Source organism: Vidua macroura, chromosome 7, assembly GCF_024509145.1.
Source record: "Vidua macroura isolate BioBank_ID:100142 chromosome 7, ASM2450914v1, whole genome shotgun sequence".
Lineage (NCBI taxonomy): Eukaryota > Metazoa > Chordata > Aves > Passeriformes > Viduidae > Vidua > Vidua macroura.
In genome coordinates, this window is record NC_071577.1 from 7,339,866 (window position 1) to 7,361,785 (window position 21,920).

Below are 21,920 nucleotides of genomic sequence, written 5' to 3' on the forward strand. Positions count from 1 at the left end.
TTCCAGGAAGACCAATACATGATGTAAGCTGCAGTTAGCCTGTTCTGCCCAGCTGAGGAATTATCTGATGAAGTCTCATGCCTGCTGGATTTTTAGACAGACCCTTGCAGAATACATGGACTTTTGAAATTATAATAAAAGGATTTATTCTTCTGTTGTTGATTCGTTTTCTAATGGTAGGAATTACTTACAAAACTCTGGTTATAGAGCACAATATAAAAATCAAATACGAGATACTCTTTTAAATCAGTATTGCCTCTTAAAAAGCATTCAGCCACCCAAGGCAACAAGAAAAAAGCATCTGTACACAGAGGTATTATATATTCACACCAACTATCAGAAACTGGCACCCAATCTCTTTAATCCACCTTGAGTACATGAAAAGACTCCATTCTGCACACTTTTTTTTCTTCTGCTGTGTTCAAGGTTAATCACAGAACACATGCAAATATTGCTTGTCTAAATGCAAAAGATACCAGCACAGAGAACTTATATCAGCTGTGACATAACAGTGATTCAGCTGAGCAAGGCACAGTGAAAACTTAGATGCACTAAGACTGGGATTTACATTCATTCCCAGTCATGAGACCAGATGCTGAAAAGAAATTTTTTTTTCAATTACTTCAATTCAAGTATGTTGAAATTCTAAACAAGCTTCTTAAATGAACTTAGCATGACCTTTGCATTTGATCTCATACCAATCACTATGAGAAATTTTTTCTTTAAAAACAGATCCACTCCTGGGGCTTAACCAATGTTTAAAAAAAAAAGGAAAAAAAAAACCAAAAAAACCCAACCAAATTTGTTTTAACAGATCTGTCTTATCAACAGCACCTTTCAACAGGCAGATCTCAGTTTACTGTTCAGGGCTTCTTTCCAAGCACAGGCAGGCCACTTTTCAAAGCCCCAACAGAATTTTCCATGCTTCCTCCTATTGATTTCAGTGTGATTTGGAAAAGACCATATGTGGCTTGTCCTTAAGATGTGATGTCCAGGGACAGAGTATTTATAAACTCATCACAATGCATCTGACCACAGGAACTGTAACACCAACAGTTGTTAACTGAAGACATACTTCTCACAATGTCTTTTAAATTACTTATCTGACTAGATGGAACTGAATATCCATTTTGCCTCTCCCAGGCCTGAGTGAAGTGATTTGGAGAACTAGGGTCTTCCATGTAAAACTGAGTCTCTGCAAAGAAGGGAATTACCAAGCAACACATCTCCCCGCTGCAGTTCTAAGTTAGTTCAATGAAGCAAAAAACCGTGGGAACCAAATTTCCAACAAATATTCTAAATTACTCATTGACTTTAATTCATTCTTAGGCAAGGGCCAAGTACTGCACCAAAACAAGCAGATTACCTGTGGGGAAAACACTGCAGGGCATTGTTTTGATTTAATCACAATGAACATGCACTCAGCAGAATCTATCCTAGGACAGGCTTGCGTGACTTCCTTACCTCAAGATGAAGCATGTCCTTTCTCTGGCCTTTGGTGTGCATGTTTTGAGTTACTGCAAAAGTTTTCTGGCAAGGAGCAAGCACTTTAGGTACAAATGGCTGTATACCTACCTTCTTTGATAGATAGTTAAGACAGATACACACACACACACACACACACATATATTTCAGAGATATTAAACAAAGGAGAAACAGGAGGATGGAGACACAGCATGGACCAGTGGCATTCTTACCCTTCCCAGTACAGACTGCTGGGATTTGCTTTTTACCATGTGACTCCTTCCACAATCTGCCCTCACTCTGCCTGCTGCTCTCAATCTGGTGTGACCCATTCTTTTTTGCTTCCTGTGGAAGCAAAAAATGGCAGGATCTCCATCTATTTGAGCAGCTACCACCCAACCAGCAAAGCCTCACTTTCCTTTTATTTCTCACTCCATCTTTGCCTCTTCAGACATTAATCCTTCACGTTGTACACGGCTGAACACAAACAGTTCCAACCAATGTGATGACAAAACCCTACCACCAAACACACTCATGGTTGAGCTACTCAACCATGAGTCAAAAACAAGGTGGAGAACTGCTGTTAGAGCAAACAGGGAATGAGAGAGTCACAGGGCCATGAAGAACTGAGAATAAAGGATCCTGCCATAATCCTGTGGCCCCAGCATTTATCCAGTGGTAGCTATGGTTTACAACCACAACCATAAGCAGTGTGAATACACAGCTGGAACTGCATTTTTTTATATACATACAGACATTTACAGACACAAGGATACCTGGAACATTCTTTGTCTCATTTTACCTAAAGGTAGTGATCCAGGCTGATCTTTGTGCTGGGCTTCTTTTTCCTGTTCACCTTTCAGGACCGCTACAGCTTCAGCTGTTACTACTTGTACTATCCTCGCAGACACTTCTTCTGTGGCAGTAGCAAAGTCAGAAAAAAGAAAGAAAAGCATGCTAATCAGAATGGTGTTTAAAATCAGAAAGATTAGCTTAAACAATGAAAACCAGAGGCAGACTTAATCCATTTTAAAAGGTAATCTTTTTTCCTGAAATATAAGGAAATCATTAAAAATAAAAGAGAAGGACCAGATATTCCAAAGGTTTCAGTGCAAAATGCCAAGTATTTATAAAAATCAGGAGCTCACTCTAATCAGGATGCACAAAGCATCATTATTAAATGTTCTTTCTCTTAGGGACAATGTGCTGCAACTGCAATATTTTAAGACAATCATCTATTAAATGTCTAGAAAAATGTCTGTAGGTATTGTTTTGCCAATGGGTAAAATGGGCAGCTGAGTAATGTAATTTCTTGACATTTAATATATGAAGTTAGCTGCATTCCAGCATGCCCTTTGGACTCTAATTCCTCCTCAGCAGCACACAGTATGCATTAAAGGCACTTCCCAGACAGCCTTCTATGCTGGTGAGGGACTTGAAGGGCCAAATAACATTCCTGCACGGTTAAAATCAATACTTCATCTTCCTCACCCCTTTGAAGACTGCCACACAAAGCTTTATTTAAACAGTAGGTCTGAGTACCATGCAGAGGGATGGCAGAGGATGACATTTTTTCGGTGGAATGGGCTCCTTGCTGCTCCCCCAGCCTGCTCCATGCATGGAGCTGACTCATGCACTGCATGCTTGACAGAGCTGGGTGCCACAGAACCCACGCTCTGCTCCTCCCCACTGCCCACAAGGTGTAGCACACCTGAGAAGGGCTGAGCAAGTGGCTGCTCTGGCAAGCAGAATGTAGTAGTAGGACCACTCAAGGAGTGAATTCTTCCAAACTGAGAAACTGTCTCAGCTCAACTCCAGACCCACTCAAAGGTGCAGTGAAATGTCATCGGGCACACAGCTGCATGTGGAAGCAAACAGAGAGGTTTCCTCCCCTCTGGAAGTTCAGCTACCTTTGATGTAACAAATCAAGATCTTAAGGGCTGGTCCAGCAGCTCTCAGAGAGCAAAGGGTTTGTGGTTCTTATCTGTATGTGAGATTAGTCTCCCTTCATCATTAATCAATAGATGTTTCTGTCTCAGCCAAACTCAGTGGAAATAAACCCCTTCCCTCTCCAGCTATATCCAAGTGCTGTCTGACAGCTGTTTCCAACACAGATGGAGCTGACCCCCAGGGAAGGCCACAAGCTGCACAGTCACAACCCACCAGCTGCACAGCTGAGCACACCTGGGAACAGAGCAAAACTTTACTGCTTCTCCAGCCCTTGTGTGGAGACAGAGGTTTGTAATGGCAGATGTCAATACACCCTGCTCCTGCCAGAGCCCCCATTAGTCACCATCCTGAGGGCAGGAATAAAAGCTCTGCTCACCCATTACCACATCCTTCAGGCAAGAACTGGCTGGGAAGGGCAAGTATGTTTAAATCAATGCCCTACATGTAACTTCACAGCAACCACTCTGACAAGGGACTGTCCATTAGATTAATAATGATTTATTTTCACAGTCACTCTTACAAAATTCCCTTCTTTTTTAATGTGAAGCTATTCCTCTTCATTTGTCCTTTAGAAAAGCCAATTGCTTTTCCCAAAAAACACAGATGTGAATTACCACAGCCATGTTTGTTTAAAACCAAAGTTCTAGGTTAATCTTTCTTTTGTACAAACTCTTTAACGAGATATTAAAAATCCCCACCCACTGGCAAAGAACATTCCTAATTCTTGGTGTTTATACCTTACAATTCACTGCACTCCTGGCTGGCCACCAGTGACTGCAGTCACTGGAGGGCAGTGACTGCAACAGTTCCATTGGCTGCTCCCAACAGCAAAACTAGATGGATGTATACACCAGAACAACTACCAAGCAATGAAAAAAAAAAAAACCAAAAAAAAACCAAAAAAAAACCAAAAAAAAAAAAAAAAAAAAAAAAACCAAACAAAAAACAAACAAACAAAAAAAAAAAACACCAAAAAAACAAGCTGATTTGAAAAACATGAGTTTGAAAAAACATTTGAAATACATGAATATAAACTTGAGAATAAATACAGATTAGAAATCTAAAGATGCTGTTTTCCTACTGTCAGGGGTGAGAAGTTCTGGCAGCCTTCCACATTGGAGGAAACAAATCAACTGTTTTTTGAGATGAGGCTAAGTATGATAAAGGTGCCTGTAGGAGGAGGAGACTATGAAGAGCAGCTCCAGTTCTGCTCTTCTATTCAACAACACATCCCTAGTATGAGATGAAACTCCCCTTTGTGGTTAAGTAGATCAAATGGAGCGCCATAACCCCATCAATCAAGTCATGCATGTGGCCAGTCCTATAGATCAAAGAACAGGAATATTGATTTAAAGCCCAGCAATCTTCCCAGCTGCCTTTCAGGGGCCTGCATGTCATTTTGGGGCTTTGCACCTCATTTTGGGCTGCTTCCACACCTGCTGGATGCTGGGGGTGCTTCTTGCCACCTCTGGGTTCCCTCCTCTCGTGAGAAACACAAAGCAGACACTTCCCAGACCCTCCCAGACTCTCACATGGTGCTGCTGCTGCAGACCAGTGGACTGGACACAAATCTGGAATCCTTACAGGTCCCGACAGCTCCCTGTGTTGTGAGGCACACGCAGCCTGCAAAGCACAAGCTGGGAAAACCTGGGAGAACGAACGTGCGGCGTGGCCCTTCCTCCGCCTCCAGACACACGGGGCTGCATGCTGCAGCACCTTCCATGTGCTGGAGAGAGACACACTGCTCTTCCAGAAAGCATCCTTTGATAGCTGGTATATCCCTGCTCAGATTCTGCTCTTTCAGAGCAGGAAAGAGAAGAGCCCTGACAGCTCTGGTGAGCATGGAGGACAGCACAGAGCTTCACTGAGTGCTACGGCTACAGAAGACCCCGCACCAACTCCTGCCACCACTTCACACCTGAAGGATGCGACACATGGCCCTCCTGTCAAAACTTCACCAAGCTACTGATCACACCACAAAAGTAACATCATCGAGACTACACTATTAGCTCAGATGAACAAATCAAGACTCAATGAGGAAGACTATTAAAAGAATCCATTTTTGAAGCTTATGTTCACATGAAAATTTTAATGAAACCCTCCAATTAATTTCTGATATAAAATATGCAAACCTATATCAGGTTTAGTACCCTGGAGCATATCCAAAGGAAATCCCCTTGGTCAACTGCTTTCCATCAGCCAAGCTACTGCAACCCTCCTCCCAGCAGGGTTAAGACAAATCATGAAAAACTGCCTCCTTTGTAACAGAATTTATACTTGTTCCCATCCAGCCTGGTTCTCTAGTACAAATGGGCTCTACAAGCTCAGAAGGCAGTTCTCACCCTCTCAGCTCTCTTCCTGATTTAATTTGCTTGGGACAAAGATAATGCTCCACAGGGAGCTATGCAGGAGGGTGAAAGGTTGTCTCCTGGTATATAGAAATTTCTATTTCAGGCAACGCAAAATAAGTAAATAAAAATAAAAATGGCCTCTGGGGTTGTATGTTTTGTTCAGTTTGTTTTGTTTGGCAGTGGTCTTTAATCAAGAAAGGCTTATTTCTGAACACTCTGCTGATGGATATTTTGGGTGACACAGGGGGCATGGGCAGTTCATCAGAACAGTGCTTTTGCCATACATGACTGCTGCAAAAGGACAAACTCCTCTGTACTAATGGACACTATAAATAGAAGATCCAGTGGGTAAGTCAAATCCTCACACGGCTGCTATTGAGACTTTTCATAGTTTTCTTATGGTTCAGTTGAAGTTCAAGGCAGCCTAATGATAAAGAACAAACAAACAAAAAACCAAAACAAGACCAAAAAAAGGGGGAAATTAGGCAGCTTGAATGTTGTGGATGCTGGGCTATGTATTCACTAGACATGGTTTTGCTTGAAGACATTTATTTTCCCTCTCTTTAAACAGGCAGACTCCTTCTGACTCTACTTCATGCCACAGAAATGGCACTAACATACAACAAGTTATAACAAATAGATTTATTTCTTAAAAGCAATAAGGAGCGTGGCTTTACCTTAGACTCCAGCAGAACAAAGAACAGCAACATGCCTTTTCTTTGCATTTTGTAGAGAGTAAAATGTTGCTCCTTTTACCAAGATGTCTGCTGTTCATGATACAGGACACAGACAGAGCTACACAGCTTGAGTTTAGGGAATACAGTACCCTATGGTATAGAGAGTCCTTGAATGGGATGTCCATAACAGAGAAAACACAGTGAACACCCTCAGCATGAGCTCTCCAAAGCCCTGACAGGGAGCAGGCTGAGCTGAGAGGCCAGGGGCTGACATACCACGATGGCAGCTCTGCTGCTCCCTCAAAGGTCACTTCAGATCACACTCCAAGAGGGCTGCCAGGTCAGCTCTGCCACGCTACTGCCAGTGCCACAGCTCTTCTGTGGCAGGAACAGAGGACTCTGCCCTCCTGAGAGGACAGTGCCCTGTCTGAGGCACTACACTAATTTAAACCAAAGTTAAAACTCAAACAAATTAAGCACTCTATGCTCCTGGTTTTGGAAGTCAGCCCAATTCTTCTACAAACCCCAGCATACCAAATCAGGAGATCTAGAATCTCTGTGTCCCAGAGATGACTCAGGGACACAAACCCTTTCCAGAGTACTAAGATGCACAGAGGATGCTGAACCAGCTGTGATGGGGAGCCACAGCCTTCCCCCTTGGCTGTGTTTAGAAGGCCTGCTGCCTCCAAAGGCTGCTGCTCTCCTCACAAGTACACCCATGGGCACAGAAGCTGCCCAGTCCCCAACCCAGCCACTCTAGCACTGAGAATTACACTGAAGCAGGTGTAATTCCAACCTGTAATTCATCATTCCTGCACTCCCTCCTGATAGCTGAGGCTCCCTTCCCAGACAGAGACTCAGACAGGGGCTGGTAAATGAGGTTACATGCCAAAGACTGGCTACAGCATGATACAGTATCTGGGATCAGATCCTGTACAAGGCCAAGATGTAATTTCAAAGCTCTCCTTCATTCCTTATTGATCCTGCTGCATTTGTCATTGGACTGCAGATGTCTCCACTGGCACATTACCTACAGTACTTCTATTTCCCATGACAGCTTTCCATTCCATTAACTTTTATAACAGACATGTTTACCAGCCCCAGAGACAGATATACAGACAGTGGCAAGAGTCTTTTAAAATAGGTGTCTGAGGTCCTGACATAAACATTTCCACAAAATAGTTTTTAAAAATAGTTTTTTAAAAATATCTGCAACTACAAAGGCAAGAGCAAAAAATCAGATCTGTGAGACATCTCCACAGTGATGTGTGATGTCTCTTCTTTATGTTCTTTGACCTTTTAATGGTTGTCCTTCAGCCTCTAGCACTTTTTCCTCTTTCTCTTCCAACCTACCACAACCTCAGACTCAACTCATGGAGAAGCTGAGTTTGCTACGAGCACCACTTCTTAGGTGAAACTGTTCAGCTGTTTGTTTCTGACAGCCCTCATGCAGCAGTGCTTTTTATCTTCTCTCCCCTATCCCTCTGTGCAAAGCTGTATGACTGTTCTGAGGACTGGTTTTGACAGGATGGGCAGGGCTCACAGCCTCTCCCTGCCTCACAGGTATGTGACTGGCACTGATGCAAGGACCCTGCTGGCAGTGAACTGGGAGCTGGTACAGCCTGCCCTGAGAACAGCTTGCTTGTCACCTCATGTAACAGTGTCAGTGATTTCTCAGGCCAGAGCTGCTCCAGTCAGGTCAGAGTTTTTCTCCTCAGCTCTTCTCCTTTCCTGCCTGCAGTCCCCTGTGTTTCATGACTTCCATTCAGCAAGATCACTCAGCCCACTTATCTATTGCTTCTTCCCACCTTGAGAACCCATTTCACAGCAACAGGGACAGTGCCTCCTAATATGAAAATGCCTATCACGTCTCCACAATTTCATCAGGACAGTCTTCCCAGACTAGAGCAGCATCACCCCTTCCTCTTTCTGGCAATAGCTCCACCCAATGTCACTAGGGTGGCAGCAAGACCTTGAGTTTCCTGTGGTCACAGAAGATGCTACCTGGTCTCTGTAAAGCATAACTTGTTTAAGGCATAAACAAAGTTTACCTGTTTGAACTGCATGGCCATTCTCATTTCTGGGCTGAATATTTTGAACTGATGCATTATGCACCAGCCTGAAAGAATCCTTGAGGGAATAAAACTGTTCTTTTAGAAAGCAGAGGGAAGGATTCCTGTTCTAGGAAGAGGTAAGGTGAACACTTTCAAATCCAATTCTCCAAATAATGGACTGCAGATCAGTAGAAGACACAACCAACTACCTGATGAGTAGTGTGCAGAATCCCTGCTCTTATTTGCTTTCATTTATCTCCTAAGCATTCTAGCCCCTTCTGCTCCAGGAGAAAACCAAAGAAAAGGGATGACAGGAAGGAGGGACAGAAAGAAGGAGACTACAAATTGTGTCAAAACTTCACACACATTCATAAGGTCACCCATCAAACACCTACCAAGAAAAAAACAGTGAGCTCAGTTAAAGTAAAGGGTAATTAATGTTCCTGGAGCACTGAGACAGAAGAAGGGATTAAAGAAAGCTGCAATGAGATGGAAAGGATAAAATAATACGTTTCATTAATTTTGCTACATTTCAGGGAAAGAACACAGGCAGGGCACAACAAAAGGATTAGCAACATGTATACTTGCAGAATTGTGAAAACAAAGCAATTTCAGTCAAGATGTGCCTGTCAACATCCTCAGTGGGATTCAGAGCAGTTTCCAAGGTAACCAGCACTAATTGTTGGCACAGTGCAATCGAGTCAACAACAAAAGCACAAAGCAACCTGCATCATCTTGTGAGGCAAAACACCCCACATATTCCTGCAGAAAGAAAAGATACAAAATGGCTATTTGCTGTCTTTGATGATTTGAAAAGCAAAACAGGACCTATGGATTTTCCCCCCCCCGGGTACTGCAATTCCGAGTGCAGCCGGGCTATAAACCAAATAGCTATTCGATTTGTTTAGAGGCATTAGCCAGTCCCCTAAGGACAGGTCCTGAACCCATGCACAGCTCTCCTGGAAGCCTTGTGTCAGTCAAGACTACTGAAATGTTGGAGGAAGAAAAGACACAGGCATCACCCAGTGGCATTTGGGGTGGAAAAACCAGAGAAACACCTTGGACTTGATCTCTGGGATCACGACAGCTCTAAATACTGCCTTTTTGCATGCAGATTAAAAGAAAAATGCACAGCAGCAATCAAAGTATTATGAATAAGTTACATAAACCCCAAAAAGTGCCAACAGATTAGTGCTTGAGATTGAAAAAAAAAGGCATAACATAGCTTTATGGAATTTAAATACTGGCTTTCAAATGGCTTTTGTGAGTGTAAATATTTTGCTGTAAGTAGGTCCTTGATCTGGATGTTGGCAATATTAGCAATAATTGGCAGGAGTTACAAAGGCAAATAATATGAACATCAGCTTTTAAATTAAATGCAGCCACAACACAACAGACAAGTATCATTTCCCTAATAAACTTGCTGACTTTAAGCTACTGCAGCATCCATGAGGACAGCAACAGATTAATTTAATCACCAGGATTCACCAGCTAACCAAAAGAACAGGCCAGAAAAGGTCTGTGTTTTGGGAAAGAAAGAGCTTTGACAGTTTAATGCATTGGATTCCCAAGGTACAAACATTCAGATTAACACTGGGGAAAGATGTATTGCAGTCACTGTGTGAGAAGGGCAGGAACAGGTACAGCTGCGTACCTGGCACAGCAGCTTCGCACCCCGGTGAGCTCCACTGCAAATGCATTACAGCTCTATGTTCTGGGAATTCAACAGCCACTCCTATATTGTCCTTAAACTCTAGATTGTAAATCTGAACTACCACTACCCAGCTCCCTAACGCTTTTGAACGTGATGATCTTGGAGGCCTTTTCCAGCCTCAGTGATTCTATGATTTTTGTGCTATCAGCTTTATATCAGAGTAAATCTGGTGCACAGCGGGAGTCCTGGCTGCAGCTGAGCAGTGCTGGCCTGGCTGTGCTCTGGTACAAACAGAGGCTGGCTTTCCTGGGCACCCTCAGCTGCTCTACAGCATTCAAGGAAGCAGCAGGGAAGCTCAGGCTGCCTGTCCTTGGATCTTTTCCACATGTTCTCTGTGTGTTTCAGTTCCCCTGCTCTCACTGAATTTCCCTTATCACGTTCTTCAGTGGAAGAGTTGGACATGTTGTCCAAATCTCCAGGGCACAAAGTGCAAAATCTAAAGTGACTCATGCTAGGAACCAGGAGCCATTCTGAAAGCTCCAGTGAGCCCCCTCCTCTGGCCCCCCTGCACATTTATTAGGCATAGGCCTCCTCCACACTATCAAGCAGCTGTAGAACAAAACACCAAGGGACCAGTCCCCTCCTCAGTCCCCCCTGAAATATGTAAGTCTGTTAAAAAGGAGTCATACCAATGTCAGTATAATAATGCAAAGCTTTACAAACGAGCCCTCATTACTGCAATACTTGTTTCCTGTGCATCCCCTGAGCCCGTCTTAAGTCTACTGCCTGGAACAAAGTATTCACTGCCAGCATTTCCCAGCCAAATCGGAAGTGGGAAAAGCTATCAGTTCTGTTTTGTCTGATGCATGGGCAACACAATTTAGAGCAATACTGAAGCTGACAACACCAAACCCTCAGCCAGGGCAATGCAGTGATGTCCCACTGCCTTTCCTGAGACTTGGCATCAGTTCAAAACAACACCTGCACATACAAAGCAGCTATATATATATATATATATCTTTTCACAAAAGTATTCATTCCCTAGGACTCACACAGAAGAAACCACTTTGGCTTCGAAACAAAGAACCAGATATTTAATCCTTTCAGTGTGAGTAAATACACATAATGGGTAACTCACTTTTAAATCAATATTAGTTTTGGACTTAGTACAAGCTAACATTTTAAACAAACCGACTTTTAAGAACCTCTACGAAAGTCAATGAAGCATCAGCCACCTACAGAAGGAGGTGATGCATCCCTTAAGGTTCATTTTTAGCTCCTTCTGGGATGATTTTAAACACTTTTTACAGTGCTTTCTCTGATCTTTTTTAAAAAGAACTCACGGTATGCTATAAAAACTATGCTGGATTTAAGCTTAAAATTAACATTAACCTGTGCACATATTGTGTGGGATTTAGTCATGCCTGGTCAGGACTGAAGATCAATCTCTCAATGCCAACAGAATGCTGGTTTAACCCATCAGGGGATATTTAACACATAAAATGCAGCAATGCCATGCCTTGCTCACCTTAGTGCTCACACTGTTGGTCCAGCCCAGCTCTGCACTGCAGCAGCAGCTGCATGGCTGATCTCTTCCAAGCCCTGCTTCCCAGTCCAGCCTGCACCTGTACCAAGGCAGGTGTGTTCCTCCTGACAACAGAGGAATGGCGCTGCATCCTTCCAAAGGAGCGTGTACAAGTGTCCCATAGATAGGCAGTGGCCTGTGTCGTGTACAGATTAATTTCCAGAGCAGTTCTCAGCCAAGGTCAGCAGTTCCCCCATCTCTCCCCCTCTTTTCTGGCACTGTCCCAGCTAAAGGGAGCTTTGCCTCTGACCAGGACTGATCCCTGAATCCTGCTCCCATCCACTGCCTGCCTGCTCTTGGGGACTGCCAGCTCACACCTCTGTGTGTGCAATGTGATTAGGAAAGAGAAATGTGCACCTACTCTTCAAGAAGGAAAATGTGAGAGGTGCACATCAAAGCCCTCAGTGCACCTTCAATGCCTGTCAGTGCCCTGGCACAGGATGTCCAGAGAAGCTGTGGCTGCCCCATTCCTGGAAGTGTCCAAGATCAGGTTGGACAGGGCTTGGAGCAACCTGGGATTGGAATGAGATGAGCTTTAAGGTCCCTTCCTACTAAAACAATTCTATGGTTTAGTGACCTTCTGAACTATCTCTTCCACTTTTGCCAAAGCTGTGTTCTCTGGGCACCTAAATACCTGCAAGCTTCTGCAGTCATAGTGCTAGAGATGTCCAGCTGCTGAGGGGAGAAGTGAGACCAGGGCTGGGGTTACTGCAGCCTCCAAGAGAGCTGCATCCAGAGGCTGAGCTCCTTAGTGTACTGAAAATGAGGAGCAGTTTTGGAAATTCCAGGTTGCAGAGGAGCTACACTGGATGGCTGGGATAAAGCTGGAAGCACATACAGATAACAAGTTTAAAAATGACAACTAAGTGAGAAAGGAGAAAAAGAAGGAAGAGCTGACAGAGCAATCGTTGAGAAGTATAACATATTCTTAAATAGAGAGAAAGGATGACAGAGAAAGGAAAAAGAAAGCAACTCATACACAGGAACAGCTAGGGATTAGTTTCAGCTCACCGACAACCTTTGCAGGCTGTGTTACCCCAGATGCAGCACATACTCTGAATTTGGGGTAAAAAAGGAACAGTCACCATTGAATCCTATTCCCTCTCCTCATATGTGGTACAAGGTTGTGGATGAAAACAGTTTCAGTACATCAGCAAGACTGCCACATCTACACAGCACTGGCAGCTGACACATTCATAAAGAGGAGCAGAGTATCTGTCTGGACAGATGCACGGGCAGAGAACCAGACTGTAAAATCAGTTTTATCCTAACTGTCAGAGGTTATAGGGGTTGCTGGAAGCTCTACCAAACTGATAATGTATGAATTAGTGTCAAGGAAGGAAACAGAAACAAAAAGCAAACTACCTGGGGTTTATTTTCTCCTCCCGAAATACACAGTGCCTCCTAGTGAAACTGATTTCCATGAACTATTCAATCTACTCAGTCCTGAGTGAAATGTCTCTGAGAAGCAGTTAAAAGGTTTTCCTGCCCTGAAGCTAATGATATCTCTCAGTTATTTTCCATATGCTGCATGCAACTAAAACGAAAGTTTTGGACAGTTATTTTCCACACACAGGAGAAGGGCTCACTCCCATGACCTAATGTACACAGCTGGAGTACCTTGAGTTTCCTGCACTTTCTGCATTTCATGAGCAATGCCTCAATACTAACAAACCCCACAAAACGACCAAAACTGCATTTCTAAATCATCACTTCAGAAGAGGTTTTCCAAGCACCACTTACTGTGCTCTGTAGTCAGTCTGTGAAGCAGGAGAGAAAATGTAAATGTTTTGCTCAGAATCTCCCAAAGAACAAATAACAGCGTAAACAGCAACACACAGACATCTCACTCTGAGTGCCTTTGAATTTCCAGATCAGCCATTGGTAGGGACAGGCACTGGATCATCAGTGCTCAGCTGCCAGCTAATGCCAGCTGTTTTGTGTTGATTTCCATCTCTTCAGCTGGCAAAGACAAGCAAATCTGTATTATCATTATAAGGCTTGAATTTCAAGTGAGCAGTTAATCTACCAGTAGCAATTCCACAGAACAAAAAACCCTAACGAAAACACTAGTACACATTCAGTTTTCCTGTCTGTATTCAGGATATGAATACAGCAAGAGAAGAGACGAAAGTCAAAGATGAGGGTTTTCCCCTGCTTTCTTCTACTATTTCCTTTAAGTTTCTCACTGAAATTAAAACCCAGATTGCCTTTGCTTTCCAATTCTAATACAGAGTAGCTAATCGTGGTTAGTCAAATCAAGGGATTTGCATATATATCTCTCTCATACTTGTACTTTGTACAGAAAATAGACCCCAAAGTAATATTTTCTTTTCATTTCCATGGAAGTGGTGCCTCAGTGAGGACTAGAGAGTGGGGTCCCAATCAAAAAGTGCTTGCAGCCTCTTCCTTATTTCCCTTAACCTTGAAAAGCAAATGTTAGAGGAAAAGAGGAAAAAAAATAAATCCTCCTTTCCTTTGTCAGCCAGCCTGACTGTGGCTCACAGACATCACAGGGAGCCTGTGCACTCCTGAATGCTAAATAATCTCCTAGGCTACATACTTTCTCTCAGCGGAGCTTAGAAAGAGATCTCACTTTGAGCAGGGCCATGTTGGCATGGCAACGGAGGAAAAAAGGCATCAGCAAGCCTGGAGGAGACTTTGTGCGACTCTCATTTTTGTGAGAGATGTGATGGTACCTACCTCCTCTCCACCAAAAGTTCAACCCGTGCCCAATGGGTGAGGAAAGGCTGATGTCCACCCTGTGTGCTGGCAGGACCTGGGGATGCCTTGTCCTGGGCTTTCCTTAGCCTGGGCTGGAAAGTGCATCAACCTAACACCTGAGCTTCCACAATGGAAAAACGGGAGGGAAGGATTTGTGAAGTGTGGGGCTGAGCAGGTTAATGACTGCCCTCATGACACAGGGCAAGGGAGCTGGACATGGGGCCAGCAGTGCTCACCAGCACATCCCTGCCACCACCTAAGAACCTGCTGCTTCGCTTCCAAGGTGACTTTGGAGAAGAAGATGCCATTTCTGCTCTGCCCGAAACAAGAGTAGCTGTGTGCCTGCAAAACAAGGCTCTGTTGTTTAGTAATGAACCTTCTTCCAAATCCTTCTGCCCTCAGACCAAAACTGGAATGAAAGATTACATGCTGGCACAGTCCCCAGCAATACCAGCCTGAGCTGCTCAGTGCCAAATATTGCCCAGTGTTTCTGAATGTCCTTTATGATGCCATCATGGTGATGGAGACCATGACAAACCCTTTAAACAAAACAGTAATGAGCCTTTGAAGCACCCCATCTCCACCTCTCTCAAGGGGCAGAGCTGAGCCCAGCCCAGAGGGCAGAAGCCTGTGAGGAGATGGCACACAGTCCTGCACAGTGCTGGGCCACTTGTCCATGGCTCTGCACAGACCTCCTGGCTCACCTGGGGTAGCTCTCTCCACCCTTATGCCTTTTCTCCTGGCTTTTACAAGTCCTGTCTACTTTATGTAATTCATAAATGCAAAAGCTGTCTCCTACCACACACTTTATAAACTGAGGAAGACTCCAGCAGAACAGGCCACAAATTAGAATGTCTTCTGGGCACAACTGCCCTACCAGTCACTCAGTTAATGCCACTGCTGGATGGTCAAGATCTGACCAATAGAGACAGGGAAGTCTGCATTTACAACCCTCATTAGAACAGGTACTTAAACATGGATGGTGGGGAGGGAGGGCAGAGGCAAACAAAAAGCAGAGACAAGGCAAAAATGAAACTCCCAGAATGCCTTGAGTATCTGACATTTTCAGCAGCAATAACTCTCCTGGCCACAGCAGTCCCCCAAGAAAGGCTGCAGATGTTCATAGAAGGCAACTTTGACAAACAGAGCTCGTGGCATACAGTCTAAACTAAGGTGTGGCTGGAACATGTTATGAAAGATGCTTCTTCCACATCCCAGCCTTGTTGTTCCTTGTTACATCTCCGAGGTTATAGATTATGTTTTCTGGGAGCACTGACAGCATCAAGTGCGTGCTGGTTGCCAAGCCAACACGCTCACAGGCACTCTGCTCTCACTGCTTAAGGAAGCACAGCTGCTTTTGCAATGCTTGTATTGTAACAAGGAAGCACCAAAGTGAACTGAAACACCAACAGGGAGCCCAAAGGAAATGGCTTGTGGATGCCTTCCCTTGGCCAAATGCACTGATGCAGCTCGATGCAGCAGTTGGCTCTGATGGTGTTACTGCACCTGGTTTGAGATACAGTTTTCAAAAACAAGTCTGAACCACACACTCCCAGAGGAGCTTAGGGATAGAAAAGCCTGATGGCTGATGTTCTCTACGTGGCTGACTCCCAGCCATGGGAACCAACGGCACCTGCACACCAGGTTAGCTCACCCTGCTCCCTTTCAGACAATAATTTTTGCATTCTGCCCACAACTGTGCCAGACCCTCCAGCTCCTACCAAGACGTGTCAATCACTGACTGATTTCTGAAGCCCTAAGAGGAAGTGGGAGGGCAGAGCCAGCCCCTTAGAGAGGTTATGACTGGACAAAAAACAATGTCTTACTGGATTGACTGATAGGGCCAGCCACAGAAAAACCCACAGAGACTGGTAGTTATTGAATATTTTAGAGTCGGGGAGAAGATAGCTGTGGGTAGGGAATGTGAAAAGATGGAATTTCTGTGCCTTTATTCCTTTATAGCAAGGTTAATAGAGAATAGTAAAACCCCCAGCATTTTCTGCAAGTTCCCTAGAAGAGTTCTGTTGCCCCCACCCACACAGTCTTCAGCAACATGCTTTGAATATGTCTATAATATTCCAGTAACGTGTCCCAGAAAATGACACTTGTACTACACTTAACACAGAGAAGAAAAGTTTCAGATGCCTATGGTATGTTTGCCTGTATCTAAATTGGCAGAGATGATAGTGTACAGTAATTACTGTCACAGTTCCTGGACAAGGGGAGGGAGATCAAAATGCCTAATTAACAGCTTCTTTCCCATGGGATCCATCAATGACACAGTAAGATACCTTCTTCCAGCTCTGTAAAATAAATAACAGAAATGGGACAAACCCAGCAGTCGCAATCAGCTCTGAATGTCATTGATTTTACATCCTTCTGAGCATTTTGTCTGCATTGCTCAAGACACACTGCTTGCTGAAAATGCACATCTGACAACAAGGCTGGGAGGCTCCTTTGGGAAACAGGCATTCAGGGAGCTTATCAGGGGGGCTTACAGCTCCACAAGGACTTGGGCAGCAGCAGGACAGCCAGTGCAAACAGCCAAATGAAAAGGAAATCTCTGACAAAAGCAGTCCTGTTGAAAAGAACAAAAATGCCTCCATACAAAGAAGGCCTGTTTGTATGTCTGCTGCCAGTGCCATCAGAATATTACCACTTGTATGGCAAGAGAGAGAGGAAGGAAAAGGAGATTAAATGAGATGTCACTAGAGGAGGGAACAAACCACTAGCACACCATGGGAGCAGGCTATGACTCTCAGGGCATTTCAGCCTGTAAAGGCTGTTGCATTTAGTGACCCCAAACACAGAGCTGCCATTCTGCTCCAGGACTAGTCCAGAGGGGCTGAGGGCCCTCAGCCTGCACAGCGAAGCACCATGGTGACTTTCTAACCACCATGGTGATTTTCTAACAGTGCTGTGCTGATGTGGGCTGTGAACAAGATCCTCTTTACCTGGAGACTGGCTACTACAAGGCAAGGTTATGGAAGAGAATGGGATACAGACTGTTTCCTTGACACACAGCAGGAAGCTGAAACAAGCACAATTCCTGCCTTCAACATGTTTTTGGGGTTTTCTTTTGCATAACTAACCTAAAGGGACTCTGCTCAAGCACTACTTGCTATGACAGGGCAATCTTCCAGGTTTGCATTCCCTCCACTCTATATAAATATGCTTGTTTAAAAGAGTAGATGGAATAAGTCTGTTCCAGATACCTATTTAGTCCAGCTTTACGAAGCCTGAAACAAAGCTGAATTAAGAGAAATTATATTCCAAGTTGTAATGTGGTTTTTCCCTTCACAGTTTTCAGTTGTTTCCTGCTGTCTGAATCCCCTGCTTTCTGGGGTAGTATATGCCATTACACAAAAGCTGGTTTGTCTCTGGATCAGCAGATAAAACTGGACCTTCTTCTATTGTCCTTAGCTTATATTACAATTTTCCTTTTTCCCCTGCCTCTTCCCACCCCTGCTTTGATCCCTCATAGCCTCCACCTCACCAGCTCTCCTGCTGCTGAGTCTGTTTCCCCACATTGCTTAGCCCCTTTACTTCTCCCTCAGACCAATACTGCCACCTCTTCATTCCTCTTCACAGGTCTCTCATGGAGCTGCCATGGGCTGCCTCTCACCCACCTTCCTCGTGACCCCAGAGGCAAAAGTGCCCAGCCTGCAGTGGGATTGCTGTGCCATGTCAGGGAACTTGCTACAGCTTACCACAGTCCCTTTGCATCCCACATGGTTTGGGCTCCCTGCCAATTAATGAAGGACTACATTTTGTCACTCTGGTATGACATGTTACTGTCCTTAACACTGTCTGACACCAGGACACAGACACTGTCCTGAGGCTCTGGTAATAGGATTTCAGGAAATGCTTTCCTTTCATCTGTCAAAAAAATATTTCATCAAATAACAGTTTGGGTAATCCAAACCCCCTCCAATTACAAATCCGAATTTGGCATATAATGAAGAAAGCACTTAATCAGTTGAGTCACTGTATATAAAGACATATTGTAGAAGATGCTTCACAATGTTCACCATTATTATCCTTAATTATATAAATTTGACTGGTTAGTTACTGCATTACTGAAAAAACAGATGCATTTTAAGTGCAAAAAGCCAAACCTTTGTAGCTTGATGCTCTTGGAATTCAAATAAAATGGATTATATCGAACTGCTGGTTCCCAGAGAATGCTGCAGCATATCTGTAGTCCTCCTCATAGCTTCCTCCCAGTTAGCTGACCACAACTTTCCAGTGAGCAAAGAAAAAGCTGTCACTCCCGTGGTTTCATTGCAAGTCAGGCATATCCTGTGCTTTACCACTGGGTCCAGTCCAAAGCTTTCCTTGTCAGCCCACTTCAGAGTGAGTTTCTGAGGATTACTATGGTAAAAACGTGGCAGACCCTGGCTCAGGGAAGAAATGATGATGTCTGGCTCCAGATCAGAAGGCTGAAGGACCTGCTTTATTAAAACTACACTATATTACATTAATACACTATTTAAAGAGATACTATACTATTCTACATTCTTACCTACCTATCTAACTAACAAACTCGTGACTCTCTGCTGAGAGTCCAAGCCACAGCTGGATCCCATTGGTCACTGAACCCAAACAACCTTCACCAGAATCCACCCCAGCAATCACTGCAGGTGAACAATCTCCATACCACATTCCACATGGGGAAAGCAAAGGAGCAGAGATGAAGATTGTTTTCTCTTCTTCTGTCTGTGAGAGAAGAGAAACAAATCCTGAGAGACAGAATTATGTCTCTCTGTCCAGAGAATGTGAATGTCACAGATTACACTATCGTGTCCTTTTGCATCACACATTTCACCCAACATGGAAATGTTCGGCTTGACAAAACCTACAGGTCTCATTCTCCACTCTTAATAATTCTATGGTTTTCACCAAAGATGCTCTGTGTGTGCAAGTGAGAAGGGACATGGACAGGCATGAAGCAGGGAGAACACATGGAAACTCTGTGGTCTCAGGCTGTGGGATGCTGCAGACCGCACCAAAGGCAAGGTGTCTTCATTTGTGTCTGGCAGAAGCACAGGGCTCAGCTGGCCTGTCAGAGGTAGACAGATACTTAGATACTTATCTGTTATTAAATACCTATTATTAGTAAATACTTAGAATAGAGACTCAACAAGGTAAAGGCCTTGTCAAGCCTCTAAAAGGGGGGAAATGACGCCTCAGGTTTTAGCTTTTATATTTTTCAGATTCTGTGCTGCTTTAGTGTGTAATTCTGAGCTTCATATTAGGGGATGGTGAGCTCTCTTCACAGAGTAGCTAGACAAAACAATTCCTTCTCCAGCTGGGGACCAAGGACAAATGATCCAAATCTCAGGCCCAAGAGCAGACACCATGTGGACTGAAGAGAGAAAAACAAGAAGGATGGGACTTCATAACCTAAAGCTATAATTAGACTATTAACTCCAATATGCAAATGAACCAGAACTTATAAAAGTGTGAGACCTTGTGACTGGTCATCCATTTTGTGACCATTTTGGTTCATCTTGGGTGTAGCCCTGGCTGGGCTCTTGTGCTGCCCAAGGTGGATCCACTGAGGCCTCCTAATAAATCCCTACTTTATTCTTTAACTCCATCTAGCCTCCGTTCTAGGTCAGTATTCACAAGGCCCAAGTACATATACAAATTTATATCCATAAAATGCATACAAAAAGAAATAGGTGCTTTACCACCCACACTTATATTACACCCCTAATAGCTTCCTGTGGGCTATTCCAAAAAAAACAGGGCTGTTCTCTTGCACATATCTGCCTTTGACTTGGGTGGCTGCTGGATCAGGCCCTGAGGCTGCCCTGCCCACAGCTCTGTGCACTCTCCCACGTTCCTATCGGTCCCTTTGAAAGGAGGGCATTGATGTGCCTCCATCATGCAGCCATTACCAGCACGATGCTGAGACAGATCAATCAAAGGCAATAGAACAGCCAGATTCAGAGGATTCCAAAAATTGAGGTCAGACTCAGTAACTCTTAGACACTGAGAGAGACATATATAGACAAAGGCAAATTTTAACTGTGCAAATCTAAAAATGTCACTTGTAGTGATAGACTGGATGTGTTTCAGGAAGAACTGTCACTTCCTCCCCCACTACCATCCCTTGCCTCTGCATCACTGTGGGCATAAGGTGTCTTTGTCCTGGTGGCCTTATTCTAACTTTTCCCTTAACACACAGCCCTCTGATTTTACAGCACAAGCCCTGTGAATGGGTGTCCTGCTGCTTTGCTGTGCCTTGAAGGGTCAACTGCCCTGCTACAGAACACCTCTCCCTAAGAGAGGGCCATTTTGTGGCTAAATCCCAGCTCCTGGGTCAGTCAGACGCAGCAGCCCTTCCTTAGGAGAAACACCTCAAAATGCACCAGGGATTGGGTGATGGACAGCTGCCTGGGAAATCTCTGTTTAAACTAGTGCTCTGCTGTGCATAAGGTTGTGGCAGTTGCTGGGGATTTACAGACTCCAACATGAAGGCTGAGAAGACAAAGACTTTCCTAGGTTACAGTGCTGGACTTGTACCAGAGAAAATAAAATCCCTGTAAATCTACTCAAACCCACAGCTTGGTTAATTATCTCCATCAACCGTGGCTTCCTGTGCACTTTCTCCTCAGATGTTTGGAGTCAGTAAGCTACTACAAATGATTAAATGATTCACATTATTGATAATTATGTGTATCAGAGTGGCATTTAAAAACCCTACCTGATGCAATACCCCGCTGAAGTTACAATTTTCAAGCAAACACAGGAAAGATGACTAAATTTTGTTGCGAATAACAATCCTAATTTCAAGAATAAATTCTGAATTTGAATCATCTGAATTTGAAAAATCTGGAAGTCCTTCCCCTCACTGAATTTAGCACATCCAACTAGTAAATACTAGTTTGAAGTGGCAAAACACACTCTGGTCCCTTTCTATCACTACAGTAAGTTGCTAACTGGTTTCTCCTTCAAAAAGAGAAAAAAAATATTGAAAGAAATGTATCTTAAGTATCCTACGAAGGTTTACATTGCCCTGAAATTAGCCAGTGCCTCAGTGTGCAGTGTACAGGTTTCCAGAGAGCCAGGAATTCAGGCATGAAGGCAAGCAGTTCTAGGGACTTCTCCAGTGCTCAAGGACAAAGATGTCATGAGATAAGCTATATTAAGACTCCCAAACAAAAGCTGTACATATTGACAGTAAGTCTGCACACCAGAGATCTTAGAGTTTGAGCAGACAGTGAGAAAACTGCAGGGAAGGAGGAAATGAGGCCACAAAGTGGTGACTGAAGCAAACTTCACCTGGATGAAGAGGAATCTTCTTCCCCCAGCAAATTTGTGTCCCCATCACTACTGCATGCCCTAGAATATGCTTCCTCATTTTGTCTTGTTCTGCTTTTGACCACTTGACTCAAAAAGCAACATGAAAAGGCATTACTATAATGCCTGCTGATGGCCAGCAGTGGTTTT

At 44.0% G+C, this 21,920-nt stretch overlaps 1 protein-coding gene across 1 annotated transcript in view; it reads right to left on the reverse strand.

Annotated features, from left to right (window-relative positions):
* The window catches only part of MAP2 (microtubule associated protein 2), a 232,804-nt gene that overhangs the window by 50,828 nt on the left and 160,056 nt on the right, over positions 1–21,920 (reverse strand). The window contains exon 6 of the mRNA XM_053982442.1: positions 2,267–2,380. Within this exon, the coding sequence (XP_053838417.1) occupies positions 2,267–2,380 (114 nt within the window). The remainder of the gene's footprint in view (positions 1–2,266; positions 2,381–21,920) is intronic.